The sequence below is a fragment of the Leucopleurus acutus genome, assembly GCF_964270905.1.
Source record: "Leucopleurus acutus genome assembly, chromosome: 11".
In the NCBI taxonomy this organism is placed as follows: domain Eukaryota; kingdom Metazoa; phylum Chordata; class Mammalia; order Artiodactyla; family Delphinidae; genus Leucopleurus; species Leucopleurus acutus.
In genome coordinates this window covers 44645290-44672594 of record NC_139152.1, presented here as the reverse complement: position 1 = coordinate 44672594, position 27305 = coordinate 44645290, and the positions used below count along the sequence as shown (strand labels likewise).

The 27305-nt window shown below is 53.2% G+C and overlaps 1 protein-coding gene across 3 annotated transcripts; it reads right to left on the bottom strand.

Moving 5' to 3' along the window:
* Positions 1–60: 60 nt before the first annotated feature.
* PDE1B (phosphodiesterase 1B) lies at positions 61–27305 on the bottom strand. 3 transcript variants are annotated; one of them, XM_082850677.1, is made up of 16 exons: positions 27190–27305; positions 26979–27101; positions 10275–10388; positions 9201–9383; positions 8947–9013; positions 8482–8598; positions 6124–6264; positions 5612–5712; positions 5405–5530; positions 5186–5287; positions 3849–3969; positions 3458–3539; positions 3030–3138; positions 2477–2607; positions 1842–1956; positions 61–1376 (listed from the first exon to the last, which is right to left on the bottom strand). In XM_082850677.1, the coding sequence occupies exons 2-15, from the start codon at positions 27086–27088 to the stop codon at positions 1853–1855; spliced, it is 1608 nt and encodes a 535-aa protein (XP_082706803.1). In that variant the 5' UTR covers positions 27089–27101; positions 27190–27305; the 3' UTR covers positions 61–1376; positions 1842–1852. The 3 variants fall into 3 exon arrangements, with proteins under 3 accessions (XP_082706803.1, XP_082706804.1, XP_082706805.1); XM_082850678.1 differs by lacking the exons at positions 26979–27101; positions 27190–27305 and adding an exon at positions 15339–15432; XM_082850679.1 differs by lacking the exons at positions 8482–8598; positions 8947–9013; positions 9201–9383; ... (1 more) ...; positions 26979–27101; positions 27190–27305 and adding an exon at positions 6787–6820.

Here is a 27305-nt window from a genome sequence, read left to right as displayed (position 1 = left end):
CCCTTCTTTATTGATCTCTGGCTATAGCAGGATTCTGGGAGACCAAGGGTGGGGGTGAGTCTCATGCGTCTCTGCCCCACTCAGGGTGGGGTAGGAGGGACAAGTGGCAGGTGGCAGGTCTAAGAGACCATGGATATGACTTCACAGGAACAGGGCCCACTGTACAAATGCATGGTTGGTACAAGAAAGGAGGAGGGCAGTCACCTGGACTTGGGCCCTTCCTGGGACAAAGCCGGGTGAGAGGAGCCTGAGGAGAGGAAGGGGCAGGGGCCTGGCTGGGCTCTCTCCAGAGGACATGAGAGCAGCAGTCCTGAGCCCCTGCCCGTCTGCCTTCCACCCGCCACTCCCCACTTGTCCTGGGGAGGGGCCTCTTGGGCCGGGGCTAGGAGGGGGAGGGACCCTCTCTGTCAGCAACACAGGATTACTGGGTTACACCTCACCCTCCCCATGCGCCCTTGACCCCAACCCAGCTCTCCCCTCCTGTGCCCGTAGGATGTATCCTGAAGGTGCTTTGCTGGGGAGACTTCAAAGCACTGTACAGACATTGGTCGGATGGGAGCCTCCCAGCCCCAGGGGAGAGGAAGGAGGCAAAGGGTTCAGGACTCAGCCAGGGCAGATGACAAGCCCCAGGGGCCTAGACCAGTCCCGAGTCCTTGGCCACCCCAGGAAAGGCCTCCTCTCAGCCCCTGGTGGCAATGGCTCCTCTTCCCCCAGTCACCATTGCAGAATGGGAGAGAGGGAAGATTGCAGGGTCTGGGCTGGGGATGGGACTGAAGCAGTGCAGGTCTGGGGTAAAGAGGATGCCCCCCATTCCCAGGCCCTAGAAAGGTACCATGCCCTGAAGGAGCCCACTCCCCTACCCTCACATAGGGCTCTGAAAACCCCCAGCTTCCTATCCTATTCCAGCCCTTCCCAGGGGAGGAAAAGGGGGACCCAGACCTGCCAGCTAAGGTCTGGGGTGGGGGCTGAGGAAACCCCCAAAATGTATTGCTTAGAAACTTGGAGTCAAGAAGGATGCGGGAGGACCCAGGGGGCTGGCATCTCCAACCCTCCCCCGCAGGCCCTGGGAAGCCTCCAGGAAGCTCCCCTCCAGCCGACCATCTGGCCATAGGGAGAGTCCAGAGGGGGGGGGGGATGGACACAGTGACCACTGGGAGCCTGAAGTTCCCCAGTCTTGCCGCCGGGAGATTAAAGTGCGCCCCAATGGGTGTCGGGTGGGGACAGGCCCTTTCCCCAATCCCGCAATCTCTGGCATCTGTCCTTCGGGTGGGGTGTCTGTTCCTTGATGTCCATGCTCCCTTGGAGCAGATGGGGGAGCCAGTCCCGATGGGTGGTGCTGACGACATCGAACACTTTGGACTCGGTGAGGACCTGGGGGAAGAGGAGACACCTCGGTGCTCTGACCTCCTCCTTCATCTCCAGCCTGACTTACCTTCCTCGGGTCCCACCGGATCCCCACTCAGTCCCGCTTACAGTTGAGCAAAAAAGGCCCTGCAGAAGGAGCTCAGCCAGGGCGCGAGCGGGGCTGGATTGAAAGTCATGCCCAGCTGACCTCCCGGAGCCTTGGGCCCTGACTGCCGCCTCTCCCCAGGCCCTCACAAAGGAGCTGCTCAGCCCACTCCTCTCTTCCTGCAGGTGGGAGGACTCTGCTCTCCACTCAGGCCCCGCTCGAGTCTGTGTGCTCACTTCCTCCATATCCCTGCTGGGAAAGAGGGAAGGACCACCTTGCATCCACTGAACCCCAGAGATGACCCTTCAAAGAGGGCTGTGGCACACCCCGCTGGCCCAGCTCCCTGCAGAACCTTAAGCCCCACCCTGTCTGCCGCGACAGGCTCACCTGGCCAGCCCCAGGCTAGTCCAGATTCCCGTTCTGGTTGTGTTCATCTTCGGCAGGGGAGGCTGGCGCCTCTTCCTCACAGGGGGACAGCTCGTCAATGGACATCTGGTTGGTGACGCCTGCAAAGGGGCAGGAAGGAAGCTGGGACCAGACCAAGCAGTATGTTTCCCCCAAACCCAAGGAATATGTGGAGACAAGTAAGGGATTCTCACACATCCCTCTTCCTTCCAGCTGAGCTACATCCAACCCACGCCTACCTGGGGAGAGCCTCTCCAACCTTGCTAAAATGCACAGCCCTCAACTCCCACGGTAAGGAAGAGATGTCCCAGCCGGGGCCACCAGGTTACCACATCCACAGGGGACCACTGACAGGCCGCAGTGTGCATGGGGTCCCTCAGGTCGTGGCATGTGGCTGTCCCTATCCTCTCTCAGGTCCGCATTCTAGAACGGTCCAGGCCAGTCGGCCAGTCAGTCGTTCCTGTGATCTTACTGCAGCCTAGTCAGTTCCCTTTCCCAACTCAGGGAAGGAGCCAGACAAAGGGTTGCTTGAGGAAGGGCTTACGGGCTTAAGGAAAAGGGACCCGCTACTGCTGCATCAGCCACCCTCCCCGCAAGGCCTCATCCTCCCAATGGACCCACCGCTTGCCGCCCGTTCCTTCCATTTCTGCTTGTTCTCCTGAATGTATTTGATCCAGGTAGAGCGGAAGCTGACCACGTCGGGGTTGGGGTCTCCCACTTCCACATCCAGAGAAGGCTGGTGCCACTGGAAGCTAAAAGCCGGACCCCAACATTGCGAGGTCAGGCCCTGCCCACCCCAGAGCCATCTTCACAGCCCTCGGAGTGGAGGGGGTAGAGGACCAGTAGGCTCAGGCACCCTGATCCTTGTCCTCTTTCCCTCTGCTAGGTACCCGCAGTCCCCATCCCTCTCCACACCTTCCCTCCTCCTAGAAGGAAAATAAAAGCAGATTAGCAGAAAGGCAATAAAGACAGAGCTAATGGGAGAGAGATAAATACGGTGGAGGGAAGAGAGGTGCAGACCACACTGCCTGCCCCCCATCCTTCCGCCCCTGTGTGTGACTCGCAGTAGAGGGGCTCCCACTTTTGGAGTCGCCTGCTTCTCCACGCCCGCCTGTGCCTCCTCCCTGGGAGTCAGTGCTCTCTGTGGGCCCCCGGCTGCTGCGGCCACCCTCACCTGGGCTGGGTTTTAGACTTGGAGTCTTCCTCCCCCATGGGCTGGACACTCTTCTCGGCCACATCAGTCAGCACAGAGAACGTGGGTTCCACGATGAAGTCAATGAAACCTGCAGTGCAGGGGTAACACAATGGAGCCATCTGACCTGGGGGCCCGGGCAGAGGATATGGCCGGCACAGCTGTGCCCCCGGCTGCACGTAAAACAGGGTCACCTGGGGCTGAAAAGTTCCCAGTGGGGGCAACCTTTGCGATGATGTCTTTACGACCCCAGAGAACTCCACCCCAGGACCCCATGCTCTAGCACGGCGGGCTTGCTGCTACGGGAAGAATGGCTTTGAAGGAGGTGGACTTGGAGAGGTCCTGACCCGGCCCAGCCAGCATCCTTTAGCCTTCGCAACTCTCTCCTCCCTGCGGGAAGGGACACTCACCAATCTGGGACTGTGCCACGAGAGTGGAAGTGCGGTCACAGAGCGGAGAAAAGGGCAGGCCCAGCTCTGCCTCTTTGTCACCCTAGGGGAGCAGACAGGGCGGGGAAGCACCTCAGTCTACCAGATCAAGGTGCAGCTGGGGGTAGAAGGGGCTGCCGGGGGAGAAGAGGGATCTCTGTGCCTTTGACCTGGAAATGAGTGGCATGCAAATGCCACTGCCAGCAATTACTGTTAAGCTTTTCGGAGATGACATTATATCCCATGGGTTTGAGATCAGGTTGGCAGCTGCAGGCCACTGAATGAGGACTGGAGTAGGAACAGGGAACTTGGAGAACAAAGGGGAGAGAAGGCCCCATGGGCGGGGGCGGGGGCAGGCAAAGAGGCCTCATACCTGGCGGAAGAATTCCTCCATGAGGGCCTTGGTCCAGCGGCTGTGAACCGACCACTGCTTGGTTGGGTGGCTGATGTCAGCAGCATGGAGCAGTAGAGATAGGGCCTTGGGCTTATCAATCCTGTTGGGGCAGATGGCAAGGGGAGGGAGACTGATCTTTTAGGGGAAGGAAGCCTGGACCATTCCTAACTTCCCATCACAAGCCCTCTCTCAGATCAAACTTCAAACACCCTGTGAGGCTAGACACACACACCCACACACACACACACACACACACACACACACACACACATTTACATATGTATAGGAAGCAGCCCAGGCTCTCAGAATCAAAGGGCCTGGGTTCGAATCCCCACATACCTATCACACACTAGCTGTGACAAAGAGCGAGTTACTTAAAATTTACATATTTCATTCTCCTCAATCCTAAGTGGAAATAATAACAGAATCTGCCACATAGAGTTGTTCTGAGAATTAAATGACATACAGCATATAAGTATTTAGAAGAGTGTCTGGCACCTAATAAGTGCTCGGTAGATGTAATCTATAATAATAATTATTATTATTATTTCCCAACAATGACACGCTCTGACACTGCACACTCTCTCACACCCAGACACCATACAATTTTTATTTTTTTTTGTGGTACGCGGGCCTCTCACTGCTGCAGCCTCTCCCGTTGCGGAGCACAGGCTCCGGACATGCAGGCTCAGCGGCCATGGCTCACGGGCCCAGCCACTCCGCAGCATGTGGGATCTTCCTGGACCGGGGCACGAACCCGTGTCCCCTGCATCGGCAGGCGGACTCTCAACCACTGCGCCACCAGGGAAGTCCGACACCATACAATTTTTAACACACACCTTCAGAACACACAAACACAGTCTGTTCTCCCTTACATTTATATACTCCCACCCACTTTTAAGCAACATTAGATGTAATTATGGCATTTCTTCTGTGCTTTTTTTTTTTTTTTTTAACCTCACATGACTCTCCCAGTAGCCCTATGAGAGTAGGAACTGGTGGCAAGCTATTGTGGAAGGAGGCGTTACATTTTCACATTTCACAGATACAGAAATGAGTCCAAAGAGCTGGAGTAAGCCTGACCTGAAGCTGCCCTGAGAACGCCCATCTCAGACCCCCAGCCCAAGCGCTCTCCAGTAGACTGGCTGCCTGGGCTGTACACATCACATACATGAGATATACTGAGATTCCTGAAGCCAGGAGAGTTTCTATATCCAGGTAAAGACTTGTCACACCCTTTACCCATGCGGATGCCCCCCCCAATTCACACACACCTCACTCTGGCCTATGCCCAGCCACACCCCACCATATCTCACCTTTCCAGCTGCTGCAAGGCCGTCTTCATGGACTTCAATTGCTGGAAATGGCAGGACATGTCTGTGGCCAACACCATCTCGATGACCAGGGCCCGCAGCTCTCTGAAAGGACAGAACCCAAGTATTGATCAGCACTGCTAGGCAGGAGTTCCGGGAAGTGGGGAAAGAGGGTTGGGGTGAGGGGGTCCCCAGGGATGCCCACTCCTGGCTTCTGCTCACACAAACTCATCCTTGGTGAGGTTGATGAAAATGTTCATCTCGTCGTCCTGCATTATTCGGAAAACAGAGCTGATGTGGTGATTCTCCAGCACTGAGCGATCATTGTACAGGATGGCGCATTCTGACCTGCAAAGCCCAAGTCACCGTGTCCGGCCCTCTGCACCTCCACTCGGCCCCTCCTGCCCCTGCCACGTCCCCACCCCTCACTTGGTCTGGATGTGGAAGCTGTTGGTAGTGCCAGTGTGCTCATAGTCGTGGATGGCTGCAGCAAAGATGATGGCCAGGACCTCGATCTCCGACAGGCAGTGCTGGGAGAAAGAGACAGATGATGAGAGGGGGCGGACCCCCTGCCGGCCGCTGCCCAAAGACCTCCACACACAGGCAGGACTGCTCAGCCCAGCCCTTCCATTCTTCGAGGCCAGCTCTTGGGCTAATGCAGCCACGTTTCTCAGCTCCTGGAATGGCCAAAGACCTTCCTCCATCCCAACCAGCAACATTCCCATCACATCCCGGCACACATCCCCAGCGCTGCCCATGAAGTTACGGTCCACCCAGGAATACTCTAGAGTGAGTAAGCCCAATCTGAATCTGTAAAGACTCTGGGATGCCAAAGGAGAGGAACCAAAGAGAGAAAAAAGGAAATGGGAGTAAAGTCTAGACCTCCCGGTTCTGCAGCGTAAGACCCTGAGTCACAGAAGACTGATTTCCAGGGCACCTACCACCATCCCTGTGCGGAGCAAGAAGCAATGGACCGTCTGTGTGACGTCAGCTGCGTGGATCTGGTTATGGTAAGGGTTCTTGTACTTCCCATAACCTGTCTCCAAGGCATCCAGGAAAGTCATCAAAAACACAGTGGGAATCTGCAATAGGACGGAGGAAATCGAGATTTGTGGCGGATGTGCGGGAATGGCAGGCGGCCGAAGACGGAGGTCAGCAAGGCCCATTCTTTGGAAGGCAACAGGGCATAGGAGAGTGCTGGCTCTGCAGTCGGGTGAACCTGGGTTCACATCCTGCTCTACCACCTGCTGGCTGTGTGACCTTGTGCAAGTCACGTGCCTTCCTGTGCCTCAGATGCTTAACTGCAGAATGAAGATAATACCACCTACCTTGAATTTAATGAGATAAGCACAAGGCACTTAGTAAGTGTTCTCTAGAGAGTAGCTAGAATTATTATTATTTCCCTGGAGATTTTTAAGAAGAGGAAGTCAAATTTCCCTCCTACCTTCCAACCACTTTACCCCATCCCCAAGCCAATGCCATGGAGAGGGGCTCAGAAGCAAACGAAAGAATAAGATGACCCAGAGAGGCCCCTCTAGCCAGATGTGGATCACCCCCTCCTCTGAGAAGCCTTTCCCCACCCTTCGACCACCACACACACACACCCAAGCACCAGGAACCAGAGGTCTGTCGGGCTGCGCGCGGGCTATTCAATCCTGTCTCAATCCTGTCTCGGTCTCTGCATGTGCCCTGGGGTACGTTTGCTTCCTTCAAAGGCCCAAGGTTCCCAGAGGGCGGGGCTGGTGTCTGTACCTGTCCCTAGATCTCTGACGCTGCAAGGAGAGCGGGGTTCAGGACTTGAGGAAGCTTCTGTAGAGATGCGCAGTAGTGATGAGACAACAGAGGATGTGCCACTAGTCAGTCGGACCCTAATGTCCCCCGCCCCAACCCCTGGAGGGCTGTGCCCCAAATTCAGGGAATTTTAAAGGACTGTTTCCACGACAACCGCCCTTGCTTTTGCGTTGCCATGGTGTCCCTGGAGGAAGGGAAGGGGAGGAGCATGGGAGAGGCTGGGTACCCAGGAAGGGAATGTGGAGCTTGAAAAGGGCGGCTCCAAGGGGGTCTCTACTACTAGAGCAAGAAGGCTCCTCTCTCTCTAACTGCCTTGGAGCAAGGTGGGCTGGGGCGAGGCCAAACCCAACGTGATGCAGTTACTCTCGGAGTTCCCCGGAACCAGTCCTTCCGGGTGAGGAAGCACCTGTGGGAGAACTTGGTGTCTGGAGTAAGCCTGAGAACCAGTCTGGAGAAACACGAGCTGGGAAAAGTCTTAGGAAAAATAAGAGCCTGCTGTTCTCCGTCCTGGAGAGGGCAGGATTGGAAAGAAGAAAACGCAACTGCAGAACAGGGCTCGGGAGGCACTGAAGAAAATCTCAGCTGAGCATCTCAGGGACGGTCTGGAAACCCCTTGGGAGTTGTAAAGGGAGGAGTCAAAGGTCGAGGAAAGGCTCTCACACACCAATAGTCTGTTACAGTGAAGTGGAGGCACAGGTGGCCGGAGGGGCCCTCCAGCTGGACTCCTTTGACCCCCACCCCCGCCAAACCCCTCAGAACACACATGTTCTCCTCCACCCTAACGCCTCACCCAAGTGCTCGCCAAATATCCCCATGGCGACTCCTCAGCCCCCCTCACCCTCCACTTCCAAGTGTGGTTTTTCCACGTGCAAGTGATCTTTAACCGGCCCCTGTTCTCAAAAGACCCTCCCTCCTGGCACAGGATCTGAAGAGGACGTTAATCCTGTACACTTCCTGGCCAGCCAAGCTGAAGAGCAAATCGAGTTCACACCCTCCCTCCCCTCCTACAGCCCTACGTAGCCTTGCCAAGAGCTGACCCTCTCCCTAAAATTCCTTGGACAGAGACTAGAGCTGGAGGGGGAGGGGAGGGAGAGGCCCCCCCGAAACAAGTGGAGAGACACTAGTTCTGCAGGGCACCAGCTGAGAGCTTCTGACCTCTAAGCCTCCAGCGTCCATGGACAGGGGCAGGAGGGCTGAAACAGGGAGCTGAACTTGCAGCCAGCCTGGAGAGGACAAGTTAGGGGACAGAGCAAAGGGCGAGAGTGCAGAATCCTAGGCTGGCCAGTTTCAGGGCTAGAATCTTCCCCTAGAAAGCAATACATGAAGCCAGAGGCTGGGACTGCAGCAAGTGAAGGAAAGGCTAGACTGGGGTGTGCAGGGGGCGACTTCCCTGACAGTGAGACTGAGCCAGGGAGCCTTTGGAGTCTGCTGCTTGTTGGGACTCTTTGAGAACAGGGTGGTGGGAGTAGAGAATCCTACCCAGAGGCAGGGATAGGATGCTGCCCAACCTTAAAGCGGCTGATGAGGTTGTGCCGAGTCAGCAACTGAAAAACAATGGTCCTCAGTGCGTGGTCATCAGATGCCCGGTTCAAGGAGAAGACATCAAAGCACCAGAGATCCAGGTTCTGTGGAGAAACAAGGAACTAGGCAGGGAGACTCCCAAGGGGCACATCTCCTGCAGCAGCGAGGGCTGCAGGTAGACTTCAAGGAGGACTTCCCAATGATTACAGAGGCTTGGGAAGCAGGAAAACAAAGAAGTGGTAAATAGGCCTCTTTCTTCCCAGATATCATTCAGTAGGGGAGTGACAAGAAGTCAGGAGTGTGCCTCTTGAGTGGGGAAAAGTTGTTTTGAGGAATATGGAAACAACAGTTAAAAGGGAAGGCAAAATTCATCCCGTAAAGCGTCTGAAAGTCCCAAGGACTGTTCCACCCCCCTCCAAGCTTCTCCTCTTGCCTGAAACCCCCGGGATCACCTTGAGACAGTTGAGGACCACAGTGGAATAGGTGGGGCCCACAGAGGTGTACGTTCTCCGGAACATCCTGAGGGAGAAGAACGAAAAGGAGCCCAGGTGTGAGGTCTGGGAATGGGGTCGGATCAGGCGGGGCTGTGTGGATAGGCCGTGGGCATGTGGGGCTGGTGGTACAGTGGGGTCCTGGAAGACGAGGGTGGCTGGGAACGAGGGACACAGCCAGGGGTAGAAGCTGGCAGGGCGCGGGTGAGCCTCACCGTTCCACGAAGATCCCAGCCTGCACCGCGTGCACGATGCTCCGGAACTTGGGCTTCTCCTCTGCTCGGCGGCCTTTGGCCCGGGCCTGCTGGGTGAAGGTGGAGGCCAGCCAGTCCCGCACCTCCGAAGGCACCGCGTCAGACCGCAGCTCCTGCAGCTCATCCTCCGTGTCCAAGATTTGCCTGAAGCCCCAGGAGGGGAGTCACAGAGGAAAGACGGCAGGTGCTTCCACAGCCTAGAGGCCCGGGCCCAGCCACACCTTGGAAACTCTCACACCAGCTCTCTCCCTTCTCTGACCCTCCCTTTCCTTTCTTTTGCTAAGTCTTTTTACTTCTGTTTCTCTATCTGATGTCTCCAATAATGAAACAGGTCACTATGCGAGGTAGTGAGCACCCCAACTTTGGAAGTATTCAAGCAGACAGTGGAATGGATACCACCCATCGAGGATGCAACAGACCAGCAGCACTGTCCTCCAGAAATAAAACGCAAGCCACATATAAGTTACTTTAAATTGTCTAGTAGCCACACTCAAAGGTTAAAAAAACAGGTGAAATCCATTTTAATGATAACGTTTCTTTAACCTAATACACGCAAAGTACTATCATTCCAATGTGGAATCAATATAAAAATATTAATGAGATAGTTGACATTCTTTCAAAATCTTTTGAAATCCAGCATGTATTTTACATACACATACATCTCAATTCACACTTGCCACGTTTCAAGCCCCACAGCCATGTGTGACCAGTGGCTCCCATCCTGGGCGCGCAGGTCTGGAAGGCCTCCGCACTGGGAAGAAGGTTAGGACTAGATGAGCTTTAAGGTCCCTTCCAGCTCTGGAACAGTGTTATCTTCTTGATGTCTGTGTTTGTCTCTGTCTCTGCAACTCTATGCCTGTACCTCTGCCGATATTTCTACCTATAGATCTATCTGCCCTCCCACCCCTCCTCCCTGCTCTGGCCGGGTCAGGTTCCTGTCTGACTCCCCGGCCCTCCCTGAATCACTGTGTCTGTCTGGTATCTTTCTCCTCTGTGTGTGAGTTTCTCCCCGCAGCCCCATGTCACCACTCTCACCGCGTCTCATTTATGTAGACGGCCTCCAGCAGGGAAGCTGTGTACTCCAGGTTTTGCTTCAGCTCCTCAATGTTTACCTCCCCATTCTCCAACTGCTTCACCATGTAGCGCAGCCTGTAGGGGCCCGGGTACAGATAACCTGCTTAGGCGCTGGACCTTGTCAAGAGAACAGGATACCTCTAATAGGATGCATTTTACAGAAACAGCCTCAGTCTTCCATAACCCATTAATCTTTCTAATAGAATAAAAGCAGCTGGGCTTCCCTGGTGGCAGAGTGGTTAAGAATCTGCCTACCAATGCAGGGGGCACAGGTTCGATCCCTGGTCTGGGAAGATCCCACATGCCACGGAGTAGCTAAGCCCATGCGCCACAACTACTGAGCCTGCGCTCTAGAGCCTGCAAGCCACAACTACTGAAGCCTGTGCGTCTAGAGCCCGTGCTTCCCAACAAGAGAAGCCACGACAATGAGAAGCCCGCGCACCACAACAAAGACCCAACATAGCCAAAAATAAATAAATAAATAAATTTATTTTTTTTAAAAAAGCCCTGGTCCGGGAAGATCTCACATGCTGTGGAGCAACTAAGCCCATGCACCACAACTACTGAGCCCGCGTGCCACAACTACTGAAGCCTGTGCACCTAGAGCCCATGCTCCGTAACAAGAGAAGCCACCACACTGAGAAGCCCAAGCACCGCAACGAAGAGTAGCCCCCGCTCGCCGCAACTAGAGAAAACCCACGTGCAGCAACAAAGACCCAATGCAGCCAAAAATAAATGAACAAATTAATTAATTTTTAAAAAAAGAATTTAAAATATAACAGCAGCTAATGTTTTTCATCACAGGCCATTGCCACTGCCTTACTAAGTTTACCTAGCCCCCAAAGTTAAATCTCGGGCTCTTCCATGGTCCCCACCCCCTCTGACCTCTCAACGCCCCCCTTTTAGTCAGTGTTTCCTGAAAACTCTTGTTTAGAGTGCCCAGGGCCCAGCAGAATTAGGCAGGTACAAGCTCCCGGGGTGATGTTTTGGGGATGAGCTGTTTCATAGTCTGAATAACCAAGAGCTGAAACTGCTTATTTCCCCCTAAGAGAGGGCTTTGGGATCAGCAGCCATCAAAAGAGCCCCCAGCATCCTTTCATTATGTCTCTTGGTCTTGGCGGGGAGGGGGTACATGTCCACAGCCCCGCTGTCTCTGGCAGGCATGGCAAAGACACAGAACAAAGACCAATCTGAATTGGTCTTTCGCCTGGCCTCACTCCATCCCGGCAGAGCTAATCGATTATGATTCCAGAATCCATCAACCAGGACAAAGCAGGGTTAACCCCTGCCTCCCCAGTGCCACTCCAGAGAGAACCTCTGGCCAAGGGGGACTGTACCCATCCCCTACCTCTGCCCCGTGGCAGCTTCCCACAGAGCCAAAGTGGGGAGGGTGGGGTTGGAGGTCTCACTTATGGGATGCTTTGCCTGAAGGAACAATATTTTGCCCTCATGAATTCCGGGGGATTAACAGGGAGGCTTCTTAAAAGTCTGGTTTGTGACTGCCTGAGTCCAGCCCAGGCAGTCACAAAGCAGACAGAGCTTTCTGACTTTAGATGGTGATTTTAAAGAAAGCGATGAAACATTCCCCTCTGGCTCCTTCCCCCAGCCCTGCCCCACCCCATCCCACCTAAAACCAAGATGGTGTGAAATGGTGGCCAGCACAGTTCCCCACTGAGAGGGGCTTCAGAATCCCAAGGTCACCCTATGAGTCAGGGAGGAGAAGAGAATGAGTCAGGGACTGGAGGCTGAAATTAGCATCGATTCCCAGGGATGCCGGGGTGGGGGTGGGGGTGAGGGAGAACAATGGCATTCCTCAACAGAAGCAGCTCTAGAATCCCGGGGTCTCAGCAGCTTTGGAATAGGGGCGTTCAGAATAGCCAGCCCCAGGAAGCGTCACTGGCCAACTGTCACCTCAGGGACCAGCAGTCCTGGCCAAAGACAGGTCTGAATACAAATGGGGCAGAAGGGAAAGGGGAAAAATGGGTGGGGAAGGAAGCTGGAGGGTGACACTGCAGCCTCCTCGGTGGGCTATCTTCAAATATCACTTCCAGCCTTCCTGCTGCACCATCTCCATGTGGAAAGAGTAGGTGGTTCCACAAGAAAGAGTCCGGGTTCAGTAAAGCTCAGCCCCGGCTCTGGCTTCATTAGGGAGGAGGAATAGAGGCTGACAACATAAAATGCTTTCCAGGGGGCTTCCCTGGTGGTGCAGTGGTTAAGAATCCGCCTGCCGATGCAGGGGACACGGGTTCGAGCCCCGGTCCGGGAAGATCCCACATGCCGCAGAGCAACTAAGGCCGTGCGCGCCCGTGCGCCACAACTACTGAGCCTGCACTCTAGAGCCCACGAGCCACAACTACTGAAGCCTACACACCTAGGGCCCGTGCTCTGCAACAAGAGAAGCCACTGCAATGAGAAGCCCACGCACCGCAACGAAGAGTAGCACCCCACCCCCTACTCGCCGCAACTAGAGAAAGCCCGCGCGCAGCAATGAAGACCCAATGCAGCCATAAATTAATTAATTAATTAATTAATTTTTTTAAAAAAGGCTTTCCAGCCAATGGGCTGGAAAGGAGCAACTGAGAGCTGACCAGAGATCACAGAGGAAAGAGATACGCTCTGCCATTGGGGCACACAGCTTCCCTCTCCTGGTCAGTCCCCATGGCCAGGGACCCTCAACTCTGGGGACACACAACTCAGGAAGAAAAAAAGGCCTCTGGTCCCATCTCTTCCCAATCCCAGCCCCAGTCTTCCATTTCGATCAGCCCCTTTTACAGCGGAAAACTCTGCCCACTAGGGGTCAATATGCCCACCACCAAAGTTCTTCTTTCTTGAGCCACCTAGGGAAACCCACATCCCAGCACAAGCTCCCAAGTGAACAGCCAAGCCCATGGGTGCTCATTTGCATGTATTTGCATAATCTCTGACAATGCTGCCCGCTCTAAATTTTAAAAAGGGCTTTCTCCTACATTATCTCCTTTTGTCTTCAAAATGGGCCTAGAGGGAGGGATAGAGGGAGGGAGAGAGGGAGGCGGGAAGGCAGTGCTGCCCCTATTTCCAATGCAGAAACCCAGGCTCCCAGCACAACTCTGGGAGGCAGGACTCCTGGATGCAGACCTTTCACTTCCTGGCTCTGAGTCCCGGGCAAGTCACTATTTCTTCATCAGTGTCTATCAAAGTGTGGCCTGTAGACCACTGCATCTGAATCACCTGGGATACTTGTGAAAATTTTAGATTCTGGGCCTCACTGCACACCTACTGAACCAGAATTTCTGAAGTTTGGGTCCAGGGATCTGCATTTTTAACAAACATCCCAGATAATTCTCATTCACACTAAAGTTTGAGAACCTTTATTTTCAAGCTTCAATTCCTTCATCTGTTAAATAGTGAGGATAATAGTAAACCACCTGTTAATAAGAGGAGTAAATGAAAGAATGTATGTGAAAGGCCTGGCATGTAAAACGAGGCTCTTTAAACATGAGTTGAATTGGAATTAACTGACCACCATCATGCTGGCCCAGCTCACGCCTCACTCCCTTCAAGTCCAACAAGCACCTACCTGCCTTCCTGATCCCAAGTCCAGGTGGAGAAAAGTGAGCCTAGTTTGGATGGAGGCTGGTAATTAGGAAGCCCCCTAACAGAGGAAATGAGAGGATGATAATGACCATGATCTCTCCTTTACAATTACAAACCTGACTTGAGCCTCACAGTCTCCTCATGGGGGAGGTTATAAGACTCGTCCGAGGTCACACAACTTGTCAATCTCACTCAGGTCGGCAAGCTTACAACTCACTCTACTGGAGCTTAACTGTGTCCCAAACACCAAAAGCGAGGCTGGACCCACTGCATCACAGCTCCTTCAGGGTCAGTCGTCCAGGCTTCCTGGGGTGATAGTGTCTGCAGACACCACCAGACCCCCAGGAAACTGGAGGTGTCTTGATGACACTGACAGTGACTTTTCTATCCTGGCGGCTGCGCCCAGAGCACACAGTACATGCTCGCTAAATGTTCATTAAACAATAAAAGGGAAAGGGAGCAGATTAATCAGGTCGGGGGCTATCTGCCAGCACTCCCAATTGAGATCTCAGGGCTTGGGAAGCAGAGTGCGGTTGTAGGCTGGCTTTCAACACACCCCTCCCTCCAAGTTCCTCCCATCTCCACCTCTCAATGTTGTCCAGGAGCTCTTTTATAGCTCCTGTTGAAATCTGAACCCAACACGATCCAGATACCAGAAGGAGGGGGGGAGGGAGGAAAAGAAAGATTAAAGAATAAATTTGACAAATGGGGAGGCCAAGGAAGGGACCTGGACTCCGGCAGCTGGAAGGACCCAGGTGGTGAACTTCTCCCTCCTGAAGTTACATAATTCTCCCCACGTGTCTCCCCACGACACTTCCTGGCCTGGCGAAGCCTGGAAGCTTCCCAACAGTCCTTCCACTCCACTCCTAGCCCTGGTTCACCACCACCACTTCTTTCTCCTTTATCTTCAGTCCTCACACCACGACGGGAAAGCCTCAGGTCCTGGCTGCTGGAGGCCCCAGTCTCTCCCAGCTCTAGGCAGCCAGCTGGAAAAGGGGGCTCTGAGCAGTAATAATCCCAACGCCCCAGAATAGTGCAGCTTCTCCAGCCCCCATCGGATGATCTGACAACTTCCGAAGGCCCCTGCCACTACTTCCAGCACCCACACTCCCTGAAAGATCGCTGTAAGTAGAGGGCTTAGGACAGGGCAGCCTCAAGCTAAGAGGCTGGGAGTTGAGAGAAGAATCCTATTTCCCTCTGGAGGTTTTAAAACCAGATGGGGAGATACTGGAGGAATATGAGGTCCTAAATGATGCTGGGGGTCAGGAAGGAGAGAAAGAGGGGAACACTGCTAAGTCACCTGCCCCTGCTAACACACACACACACACACACACACACACAGCATATGGGGCTGTCAGGTCTTGAGCCCTCCCCTCCACCAAACTACAACTGGTAGACCCACAGCAGCCTGTCCCCCTCCTCCCCTCCCCCTTCCTCATCCCTGGCGCCTACCTGAGGATGGGGCCCTGGAGGTGGCGCCTCGGCACAGGAACAGGGCTTGCCATGGGAATCAAAGTTTCCTACTTGAAAGTATCAAAATGCTGCCCCCGGGCCCCCTGGGTCCCTGAGGGGAATGGCTCCCTCTTGGGCCCCTGACTTCCTCCTCCAGGTCTCAGCAAAAGTGACTGACCAGAGAGAATTTGGACGAGGAGAACAGGAGGAGCCTGGCTGGAGGAAGGAGTGATGAGGGAGAGACCCAGCCCACAGCAAGTGGGTGAGAGGCCGCAGGAAAAGTTTCACATCTGAATCAGACTGAAAACAAGAATCTGTTCTCAGAAGAATCCCAGAAAGGACAGAAATAGTACAGGCCAGCCCCTTGCTCTGAGGAGGTGGGGCTCCTCTTTGGGGAGAAGGAAAGGGTTAGCAGGAGGCTTAAGGGTGCAGGGACAGGGAACCATCCAGAATTTGTCCATGAGAGGAAGTCTGTAGTGAAGGGAAAGGGCCCTGCAAGAGCCCCTCAGCGAGGCTAAGGCAGATTCGGCTCCCTCCCAGGGTCTTTTTCCGGGGCCATTCTTCAAAATGAGCTTTAACCCACCTGAAAGTATGGAAGCAAGACCGGAAGAGAACTAGGAACTGCAGGAGAGGGGCTCGCTAAAGCTAGGGATCCGGGGATCCTTACCCAGAGATCCGCTCAACTGGGCGGGAAGCCCCCGCCCAAGTAGTGACTGAAAGTCAGAAGGACTTGCTCATCGAAACCGAGAGGCTGGGCAAGTTTCTTTAATACTCCCAGTTTCCTCATCTGTAAAACGGGGACTGGGGAATAACCGTGAATTAACTGGAGAGAGGTCAATCCAGCGCAGAGGGAGAAGGGAAGTGATGGGATAGCCTAGAAAGTGCCTGGGAACCAAGACCCCCCTTTCTCCTCCTGGCTTTGCTCTCGCTCAGGTTAGGAAGAAAAGAACCCGGCCTCTGCGGCGCGAAGTGCGCATACAGCTGCAGCCCGCCTCCGGATTGGCTGTGGGGTGACGTCACCAATACAAGTGCATTGGGGCCGCGATTGGTCAGCGGAGGGGCGAGGCGGGGCTCAGGAGGAGAGCCGGCGTGAAGCCAAACGCAGCGAGTGAAGAGAGTTCCGCTCGATTACAGTCTCTTTAATCTACGTCCTAGGGCTGGGGGTAACGTGGGGATGAGGATGACAGGAGAAAGAGAAAAGAAAGGAAACGGGCCAAGAGCCAGGATTTTGTGACGGGAAGTCTTGCTCCACCCCCCCGCACACACCCCGCCTCGCACCCCTCCCCACCAAAAGCAGGGAGAAATCAAAATACCTTGTCACTGTGCCATAGCCTTGAAGGCTTATAAACAAATGAAGTTTGGGAAATTACTGGGACCAGCGGAAGCGGGCTTCAGGGCAGCAAGAAGCAGCAATGCAGGCTAAATATCTACAAAGTTGTGTTCTAGTGAACTCCTGGTAGCCGTGCAGCGCGGCCGCTGCGCTAGAGAGTGTTTTTGGAGAGAAAGGACTAGACCCAGAGTCAGAGACCTAGAACTGCCACCCAGAGGATGAGGGACAAGTTATTCAGCCTGCTCTGTAGACAAGCTCGCTTGGAGAGATACAGATGGGGTGGGAGTGGGGCAGGTGGTACACCAGCAAACACCAACCCAAGCCAGCTCCCCTCCCTCACCCGACTCCAGGCCCAGCCCCCTGAGCCAAGTAGGCACTAACCTCAACCATCCTACTGAAAGGTAGAGATTTCTTAGACTAGAAAAGCTCTAGCGAGGATGTCTTGTCCATCCCTCTGCTCTCTTGCCCAGTAGAACCAAAGATTGTTGGACAAATAACGGCTTACCACATCACCCTGCGTGGATACATGCCGCATCATCCCAGCGTGCACCCCGTACATGCTCATCCCAGCCTATTATCAACTGTTCCTAATTAGAAAGGATATTGATCAACCACCATCCCTTCCTGGGAAAATATTTTTTTCACACGTATCCACTCACCCACACATATATACACATGCCACACTCTACCTCTGTCTGAGCTAAGGAGACTGTTCCCTGGATGGGAGGCAGGGCATAGATGTGATGATCCCAGCATGAAGTTTCCTTCAGCCCTTAAATGTAGTTTTAAAATAGCAAGGAGCCCAACTACAATGCCTTCCTCCCTGGTCCATCCCCACCATTCCCCACCTGCACTGAAGAACAGGACCTGGAATAGGGGATGAGCAAAGCATAGGAGCCTCTGCCTGTGGTCAGAGAAGAGGGGTGTGAGGGGGAGTGGGTGGAGGGGTGTTGGGGAAGGAATTACCCGGCTGATCTAAAGGCTCCAAAATCTCAGAAATTGAAAAAAAATCAAAGAAATCATCTAAATCCAATAGAAAAAGGAAATGAATTAAAATCAGGAGATTTTGCCTGGACTTTAGCACTATGTGTGACCTTGGACAAGACACCCTGGGCTCCAGTTTCCTTGTCTGTAAAATGGGTAAGTACATGCTTCATAGAATTCTCACAAGGATCAAATGAGATCATATGAGAGCACCCTGGGAACTATAAAGTGATGCATAAATGCAAAAAAAATTACTATTTAGTTTTTATTTTAGTTAGTTCAGCAAGGTTCATTACAACTCCTCCATGAACAAAGTTCCCCATGCCCACCCTTGTACCCAGGGCCCCTGATGTGGAAAAGCCCAGTCTCCCCACCACCACCATTCCAGATGTCTGGGTCTCCTCCCTGGCTCCTTATTCCAGGGACCAGGGAAGCAGCAGAAGCAGAAGCTGGGGACATGCACAGCATGGAGCTCTAGAGACCAGGAACAACCAGATCCCCACCTTACCCAAGTACTGCCGCTCCCCTCACTCCCCTGGCTTCCCACTGCTATACAGGCAGCCCCAGTTCTGGCAGCTGGCTGGGCACAGTGGCGGGGGTGGCTCCAGAGATAAAAATAGCCCCCCTGGTGACAGAGCTGGGGTGCCATCCCAGGAGGTGGCAGGCCTCAGGTTGACATGGCAGCGGTGGTGAGAGATCTCCAGGTACTGGACAGAGGAGCTGGATGGAGGGAGGGTCAAGGGAGAATTGAGCAGGGCTTGGGGAAAGCTGGTGGGTAGTGGGGGAAGGACAGGAGCCAGGCGAGTGGAGGGAGATGAGGGAGAGGGGCAGGAGGTATTAAGGGGGCAGGGAAGGAAAGAAAGGACACTTGAAAAGCGCTGCTGAAGAAGGTCTGGGAAACACTGAAGAAGAGGGGGAGTGGTCGGCTCACACCCCACGTGTGTCTGAAGGCAACTCCCCCCCTACGCCTCCTGACCAGAAGCCCTTTCTAACAGGTGTTCCTAGCAACAGCCCAGCACAGCTCAGATCCGCTGAGGCAGGGGTAATCTAAGCAGCTGGAGCCTCAGGCCAGACTAATAAGAACCCAGATACCCCAGCTGCCTGCCCAGCACACAAATGAATCCCGTCTCCCTCAGGCTTCAGCCCTTGAAAGAGGGAGGAAATAGGAGGGGTGGGCAAGAAGGTCAGGGGAAGGGTAGCCAGAGAGGAGGCTCCCAGGATCCCACCCAGGAGGACTCCGTCTCTGGCTCACTCGCTCACTCCTCTTCGCCATCCCTGCACTATTTAATTCTGCTCATTAACCTCCTGCGCACGGATCTCCCCACCGGCCCTCCAAACCACATCCCAACAGATGTTCCCAGCAGATTCCCTGCTTCCAGGGGACCTGACAGACATTGAAGGGCGCCTGGGTTGGGAGAGTGAGTTGGAAGCTTGGCAAGGTACTGACTGCCAGTGTGACGGGAGCAGCTCTAGATTGTGAATCAGCAGGATTTGAGTCTGGTCTCAGCCCTGCCCCCCACCTCACTAACTGTTTCTGGGCATCAGTCTCCCCCTCTGTAACACATTATGGTTCTCAGAGTCACTGCCTGGGTTGGAGGCACTAGGGAAGTAGGGTGCCTGGGTCTCGAGTCCCTAGTTGGAATTTATCTTTCTGACTGGCTCACTGCTTCCCCCAACTTAGCCCTAACCTGATGCTTTAAAGGAGGAGGGTGGCTTTCTTCTTTACCGTAGGAAGGTTACATTCTAACCTCCATGAAATTTCCAGGAAGTTCTCCTGCATATCTATCTTTAGTCCATCTTGCTGCAATGAAAACAACAGCATTTTCTTGGCATTTCAAAGAAGAACAGAAAGGAAGAGAATGGGCAGGACAAAGAAGTCTTTGGGGTGAGTCTGGTGCAATTTGATTAATTATATTTCTTTCAGATTGGAATTTCTAAAGCTACTGCTTGTAGAGAGACGGTTGGAATTTAGGGAGCCCGATAATACTGTTGGCATGTGTACTCACTCAACCCAGGCCCCGAGAAGTTTCCAAACAAGGTGGGCGCAGAGGAGAGAACTAGGCGGATGGTGCCAAGTTAGATGATCAAGAGATCATAAACAGGGGAGCAGAGAAGCCAAGGAATAGGAAGGAAAGAAGCTTCTCTTGTCCCCAGGTCCTGCCTGCCAGAGAATCATTAAGTCCCCTGGAAGCCAAGCTCCCTTCCCATCCTAAATGGTGCCAACACCAGCTGGCAGGCTGATCCCGCTGCAGCCACTGTAATTATCTGCAAGTCTGACTACCCATTGCAGCTGCGGATCCAACAGTACCACCTGAGTACCCCCTTTCTAGCTTTTCTCCCAGCCCTGAGCCCCCAGGCCTCTCCCTGGATATGCCCTTTCTCCCCCAAGCCTGCTTCTCCACCAAAACCCCATCCCAGCTCCCTCAGTGGACCTCTGCCAGGTCTGGGATGCCGAAGCATATCCTAACCTGCTGTTTTCTTGCCAGAGAGGAAGAGGATGCCACTGGAACTGAGGGGAGGGGAGCAGCTGCAGGACGGGGGGCATGGGAGACAGAGGGGCAAGAACACTGGCACTAGGGACCTTCCTGCAATGAATGGATCACAACTCGCTTTTCTCCTTTTCCCTTCTCAGTAGCCCTTCTTCCCCCTCAAGTCCCATCTTTGCCCCACTCACCGTTCCCAGGATTCTCCCCCAGTTCTCGCAGACCATTAAGTCTTCCTCCCTTAGGGGACAATCTCATTATATAACAACTGGGAGACCGGTCTCCCAGTGGCCTCACCTGCAGCCCACCTGCTGCCCTGGTTCTGTCCCCCTTTCTCTGCTGCTGTCCTGAAGAGAGTTGGAAAATAACTACTCAACTTCCATACCTGCGAAAATCAGCCCCCTGAGATCCAAAGGCAATTACCTGGCTTCCTCCCCAGAGGAGCTGGGAGGATGAGGTCAGAGATGGCAAAAGAAAGGCCTTGCAGAATACAGGAGTTGAGGCTGGACTCGTCAGGCGGCCCCAAAGGGTGCCTGCAGCCAACTTGCCCTGAACCATCACCGCAATCACCGCAACAACACCTGAGCCGGTGGGGGATTGGGGGGTGGGGGGGTCCTGGCTCCTGACCAAGAGAGGGAGGAAGAGGGACAAGAGAGGAGAGCAGAATAGAGCCCAGCAGAGAAAGAGAAACCAGAAAGAGATGGGAACAAAGGAGGGAAGGGGCAGAGGAAAGGCTGCAGGAAGAATCAAAGAAGAGGAAAGCAGAGGGAGCAGAGAAGCTGCAAACAAATCCTCGATGATCCCCGTAAAGACTCAGAACAGAGGGAAAGACCTGTTTCAAGGTTCCCGGCTCCTCCATCCCAGTCTGATGGGAATAGCCAAAAACATAAAGAGGAGAAGATGAGACACAACCCCTCACTGCATTGACTTCAGGAGCTCCCTGGACTGGGGGCGGGTGGAAAGGGTCTAGAGACATCCAAGCTTCCTGAGTCTGTCACCTGGCCTTCCAGTCCCATAGCATCATCCCCAACCTACTTCACCCTCCTCCTGGCAAAAGTGCTAAGTGGCAACCTCAAACGTGGGATCTCCTCTGCCTTTTTTAACCGGCCTCCTGGGGCTCCCAGGCAAGCAGAGTGCTTTTGGGTTCTAAGGGACTTTAGAGATTCTCTAGAATAGGATGGGTCATACCTGGTCATATCCCCCCCAGGCCTACAGACTTAGGATAAATGCCAGAGGGGAATTCCTCCAATGCTCAGGAACTCACCAACGCAGTCCCTAGGCTGCCCACACCCACCAAAACTTAAAATTGCTCCATCCACTTCTAGTTTGACCAATCAGAAAGAGATGACAAGGAGTAAGTTTCTCTCTTTTCTTTTGACCTCAGGGGCCCACACCCTTTGTGGGACAGCCCTCTTCCCATCCCACCCAGCCTTCTATTCTCTAAGCTCAGTCACCTGCCTCACCCCCTGCCTCAGTCACCTGCCTCACCCCCTCCAGACAACCACTCATCAGCAAGACTCTTCCAAATCAGGTCCCAGACACCAGGACTCGAACCTATTAAGTCATTCATATTCCTGCCTCTTGAGTCTTTCTTTTCTCCCCATCCAAGCCAATGGCCACCCATTTATTCCCATTCTGCTGCCTCTTCACACAGCAAGCGCTCCCATGCTGAAAGAACTTCAGACTTTATCATTTAACAGTCACTTTCATATGGACGCTACCAAATAAAGAACAGAGATGCAGAGATTATATGACTTCAAGGTCATGCAGCTAATACTTGGCAGAGTGGAAACAAGAACTCGAGCTCAAGTCTCCCAATATTCCCTCTGCTCTTCCACTGCCACCACTCCGGTCCCCGGTCCCCTCCAGCCACCTGTTAGGACCAGAGGTTTGTGAAGTTCTCCCCTTGGTCTAAATTTGAGTTCCCGTATCTCTGCACCTCCCCTTCACCTTACTGCAGGTGTTTTCCACCCTCTACCATCGAGGGATGCCTCATTCAAGACAAAGCTGGTGGGGGCAATAGCTGCCTCATTCAAGACAATAGAGGGGGATATAAAACCCAGGGAGGAGAGATTCCCTTTGCCATGGTTGAATATAAAGGAAGAAGGGCCAATCCAGGGAGGAAGACACTAAAAATCATTCCCGCCAAGGCCTGGGAGAAATGATGCTCCTTTTTCTCCAGAGGTCCAGGGAGCCAGTTTATCCTGCAGTCTTCATGGCAGCTCCACAGCCATATGCAGAGAAAGGACAGCAGCACAGTTTTCAAAACAGAGCCACAGAAGATCAGTCCATGGGTCATACACAAAATGAAGACAGAAGGTGGGGTAAATCAGTGAGGCACCCAGTCCAGTCCCTGGGCTTCTTCCTCCTGTGCATTTGATCTCCCAGAATTGTCCAAAATGTGGGTGTGTCACAGATACGTACACCAGATCACACATACATATTATCCCATTACCTATACACACACTCACGTACATCATCTCATGCATACATAGGACAATTTCAGGTATTCAGGTAAGCGCGTGTTTATTATCCCAACATATTTATCATCACACATGCCATTTATAAACATAAAAACAGACATCGTCATGGAGCTCACACTCCACCAAATATCCTTGTCACTCACATCAACCTTTACCCAGATTCATATGTATACACGTCAGGCATTCACAATTTCATCCTGATACATCTCGTTCATATATCCAGATTGTTTCTGTATCCTCTCTGTAACTCCTTCAGTTCCAGGCTCTGGTCTGAGGTCCTCAAAAGAGAGGACCAGGGCTCCCGTGGTGGCAGAGTGGTTGAGAGTCTGCCTGCCAAAGCAGGGGACACAGGTTCCAGCCCTGGTCCGGGAGGATCCCACATGCCGCGGAGCAACTAAGCCCGTGTGCCACGACTACTGAGCCTGCATGCCACAACTGCTGAAGCCCACGTGCCTACAGCCTGTGCTCTGCAACAAGAGAGGCCGCCGCAATGAGAAGCCCACGCGCTGCAACTAGAGAAGGCCCGCGCGCAGCAACGAAGACCCAACGCAGCCAGAAAGAAAGAAATAAAATAAACAAATTAAAAAAAAAAGAGAGAGGACCAAACTTTTTGAACATCACCCTCTAAAAGCAACAACAAAAACAACCTCTCCCTTTCTTCCATCCCCATGCCTACTCGCCTCACCCACTACACACAGGAACACACGCAACACACAATCAGAGACAGAACTGGGCTCTGTGACATATACAGGTATATTCATTAACTCATTTGTTCATTCCTTTATTTAAGAGCAATTTTTGAGTGCCTATTGTGTTCTGGGTCCCACACTGACTCTGATGAAACAAAGATGGGCAAAAATAATCCCCATCTGGGTCTTTGCTCCAGGTCCCCTGAAATGACCTTGAACCACAGCTTAGGACATTGGGTCTAGACCATGGGAGCCTGAGTGTACACCATGTGGAAAAAGGAGAATAGAAGGGATTGTGTCTATACTATCCCAAGGAAGAGGGAAGTTCTGTCTGTAAAATTCCAGGAGGAACTGGAGCAGAGAGAAGAGAGTGGTGCTTGTACTATCCTGGGAGAGGGAGAGAGAGAAATCATATATGTGCTTTTCCTGTGTAGGTGACCCCCCCAAAGGGAAATGTGAGGCAGATGCCAGAATGGTTGAATTTTACCACTTGGATGGGTGTGGCAAAACAAGGAGCAGGAGGCCTTCTCTACTCTCCACTCCATCTGTTGGAGTTGATCCATATTACAAGCTCCGCAGAATCAGGGACTGAGTCCATTTTGTCCACCACTATATGCCCAGCATCCAGCACGTCACCTGCCCCACAGGGGGCACTCAATTAATAGTTGTTAAATGAATGAATGAGCTAAGGATGGCAAACCAATTTCCGCTCATAGCTTTTCTTGTTTCACAAAAGACACTGAAAACCCTTTCAACTTCTACTGGCCCTTCCCCACACTTCTCAAGGCCCTCTGGTCTCAGAGAAGGGTGGGTAGGCAAGTCCAGTCCTCCATCTTAAGGTTAGAGATGCTGAAACTCACCTGGCCAACCCATCATCCCTGAAATGCCTGTCTCAGCCCCTCTCAAGCCTCAGCCTATAAGTCTGCTTAGGTAGGAAAATCTTCCTGCTAGGTAGAGGTGAAATCCCACACTTAGAGTCTCTCCAGCTAATATGCTCCAGATTCTGAATTTAGCTTTGGCAGAGTGCTAGTACGGGAAACAGAATTCCTGGATGGATGCCCTTCCCAAGAAGAAATTGCCCTGGACAATTATATTCCTATGGGCTTTTTTAACCAGAGGAAAAAAACACCAGGCCCAGGTTCCCTAAAGAGAATCTTGATGTCCCAGATTAGATATTAAAAGGGTCGTAGGGGTGGGGGAGATAGGATATGTTGAGCATGGGAATCTATATATTCCATCTGTCTTCATTTCTGTTCAGTATCTAGTCCTGAGATAATCACGTCCATCTACCTATTTCCAGACTAAATAGCCCCTTCCCACCCAGGCCTATTTGGGGACAGTGGTGACTGGGGGTGAGGGTGAGGTTCTATTTCCATTTAAAGGAAGAAATGCCCTCTTTGCTCACCTCTTCAGAAACCACTCGACCCTGAGAGTTGTTTCCCTCTCCTACCAAGCAAAAGTCCTAAATCCTTTTATTTCCCTTCATCTGATTGGCAAAGCACACACCCCTGCCCAATATTCAAACAGGGCCAAATCTAGTAAGCTATCAACTTGGGATCTAACTTGATATCAAGATTTGCCTCTGCTTTGAAAAAGTGAGACTGGGAATCTATTCCTGGTAATTAACATTGAGGAGATGGTACTTTTCTGGGTAAGTTATTACATGTAGCTAGCACTCTCAAGGACCAGATTGCTGGAGTGAGTGAAAACCGGAACAGTCTCATCAATAAGATTAGTGATTCTTGTCCACAGTGATCTCCTGTAAGGACATCTCAGCCAACACACTCTGTAGGGGCAGCTGCCTCTACTCCCTTCTTTCCCTGGGTTTCAGTGCCTCCTTGTGAGGCTCCTCTTCTCTTGCCATTGACCACTTCTCACACTAAAGGAAGAAATAGCAATTTGCTTCCAGAAAAGACCTGTGGTTAGCAAGGTGTGGGAGAGAGTGAAATGGTAGAACCTGCTCATTTGCAGCGTCCCTTACCTGGAACGGAGGCGAGGGAAGTACATGATGAGCCACTAGTGCTGTGGGGAAGCATCCTGGGACACCTTGAATTCTGCCACTTATAGACCCTGTGGGCCCTTCTTTACCTTTTGACCACTTCCCTACCTACCCTTCTTCCCAGCTTAGTTCCTGTTAACGGAGCAGTGTTTTCTGTCAAGAATCACCCAGTGTTCCTCCCAACAAAACCCAGTTCAATCCGGTTTTCCATTTCTTCATCCCAGAACCTCATTCCAAGGCTGCACTTCATGGAGCCCACAAATTGCATTTGGTCTGAGACAGCAAAGGAGGGGACCGGGAAGCATATTTGGATTCCACTACGGCACGTTTGTTGCCCACTATGCCTCCATTCTCCCTAAGGCCTCTCTAAGCAGCTAGTGTGTAAATCAGACCCACGGGCCCAATATAAAGGCGTCATCTTATCACCACAGGTGAAGGCTTTTTAAAAAACACAATCATAAACATCTATCCATATTCTACCCCCATCTCTCCCTCTGCCAGAGCCCAGAAATGAAAAGCTTCAGTGCTCACCATTGAGAATGCTGGTGAGGAACTGGGTTTGGAGGCTGTGTTTCCTGTATTTCCTCACCAAACGTCTGCAGCCTCTTTCCTAGGGCCATGGAAAGTCTTAGCAGGGAGAGGAGCACTTCCCTAGCTCTGGTTAAGAATCAACAGACTGCGGAGATTACCCGATGGCAGCTGACAGGGAGCTAAACATGATGCATGGCTTGTCTTTGACTCAATCCTCTCCTTCTCTGATGAGCAGGAAGAAAAGTTCCTTTCCTTCCCTGGAACTGGAGTATGGGACACCAGAGTCCTCCCCTTTCCCATTTATTCCTCCCCACATGCCCTCTTCCTGCAACAATAAGAAAAGATGCCTAAATGTGCTTGGAGATCCTTGGGAGACCCTACAGCGACAAAAAGGCTTTGACAGTTACCTTGCCCCTGTCAACAAATCTCTCTTCACCACCACCCCGGCTCCCAGGTAGGGGCTCCACCCCCCCTCCTCCAGATCCCAGGTAGGGGTTCCACCTCTTCTCTAGATCCCAGATGGGTCCCCCATTATTAATATGCAGAGAGGTGAGCAGCTCAGGTATAGGGTGCCCCGCCCCGGCCCATCCCCTCCCTCCCCCCCACCCCCCACCCCCGTTGGATGCAGGAGGCGGAAACCACCAATCCCAGTCGAGATACATATGGCCCACAGGTTAGCACAAGTATCCCCAGGCAGTAGAGCTGCATCTGTGTGCAATCACTCTACACACATCTCTGTGACCCTGGGACAGTCATGCACACACATGTGATGTGTCTCACATCTGCACACCCCTGCACATGGATACGTGTGAGTCAGCCTGGCACCTCCCGAATGCTGCCCGTCCGCGGCCCTGCCACACCGCAAATATTGTGCCGCCTCTCTGCGCTGCATGTGTCACCCGGGGGGTCCGCAGGCACATCGTTAGCTCTGCAACTCCTAAACCCGCTCCAACCGGCCGGCTTGCTCCGCACACGCCTATGCCTTGCACATGTCGTCTGGCCACGCGTGTCAGGGCAGCTTATTTCCTCTCACCTGCCAACATGTGTGCCCGAGAGAATCCACCGGCCCGGCTCCGGCTATCCCCCGCCTTTCCAGGCTCCCTAAGATCCCTTCCCCCAACTCCCCTGCCCGGGGACTCACAGAGACCGAAGCTTAATCCACATCTTCTTGCTGGGGGCTGACTTCAGCTCCAGGGCCGACGGGCAATCCGACTGCAGCATCTCGGGAGGGCTGCGGGGGGACAGCTCCATGCTCAGCCTCTGTCTACAGAACAGAGGGAGGAGACAGCCCCGCGGCTCAGCCTCAGCCGCTAGCCGGGAGACCCGCGCCCTCCATCCCAGCCCCTTCCCACCTGCGGCTGGCGGGGACCAGCCAGGCCGATGTCTCTAGGCTCGGCCCAAGCTGGCAGAGCTGCAGTTCCTGAGGCTCCTCCTCTCCCGCTGCCCAGCCGAGCTCTGGCCTCCCAGT

Excerpts from the sequence above, each read along its gene's own strand:
- PDE1B (XM_082850677.1), bottom strand. The coding sequence starts at position 27,088 with ATGGAGCTGTCCCCCCGCAGCCCTCCCGAGATGCTGCAGTCGGATTGC. Across the intron at positions 9,384-10,274 it reads GTCTACATAAATGAGACGCG|GCAAATCTTGGACACGGAGG; the intron begins GTGAGAGTGGTG and ends CTGGGGCTTCAG. Across the intron at positions 6,265-8,481 it reads ACCTCATCAGCCGCTTTAAG|ATTCCCACTGTGTTTTTGAT; the intron begins GTTGGGCAGCAT and ends GTCCTATTGCAG.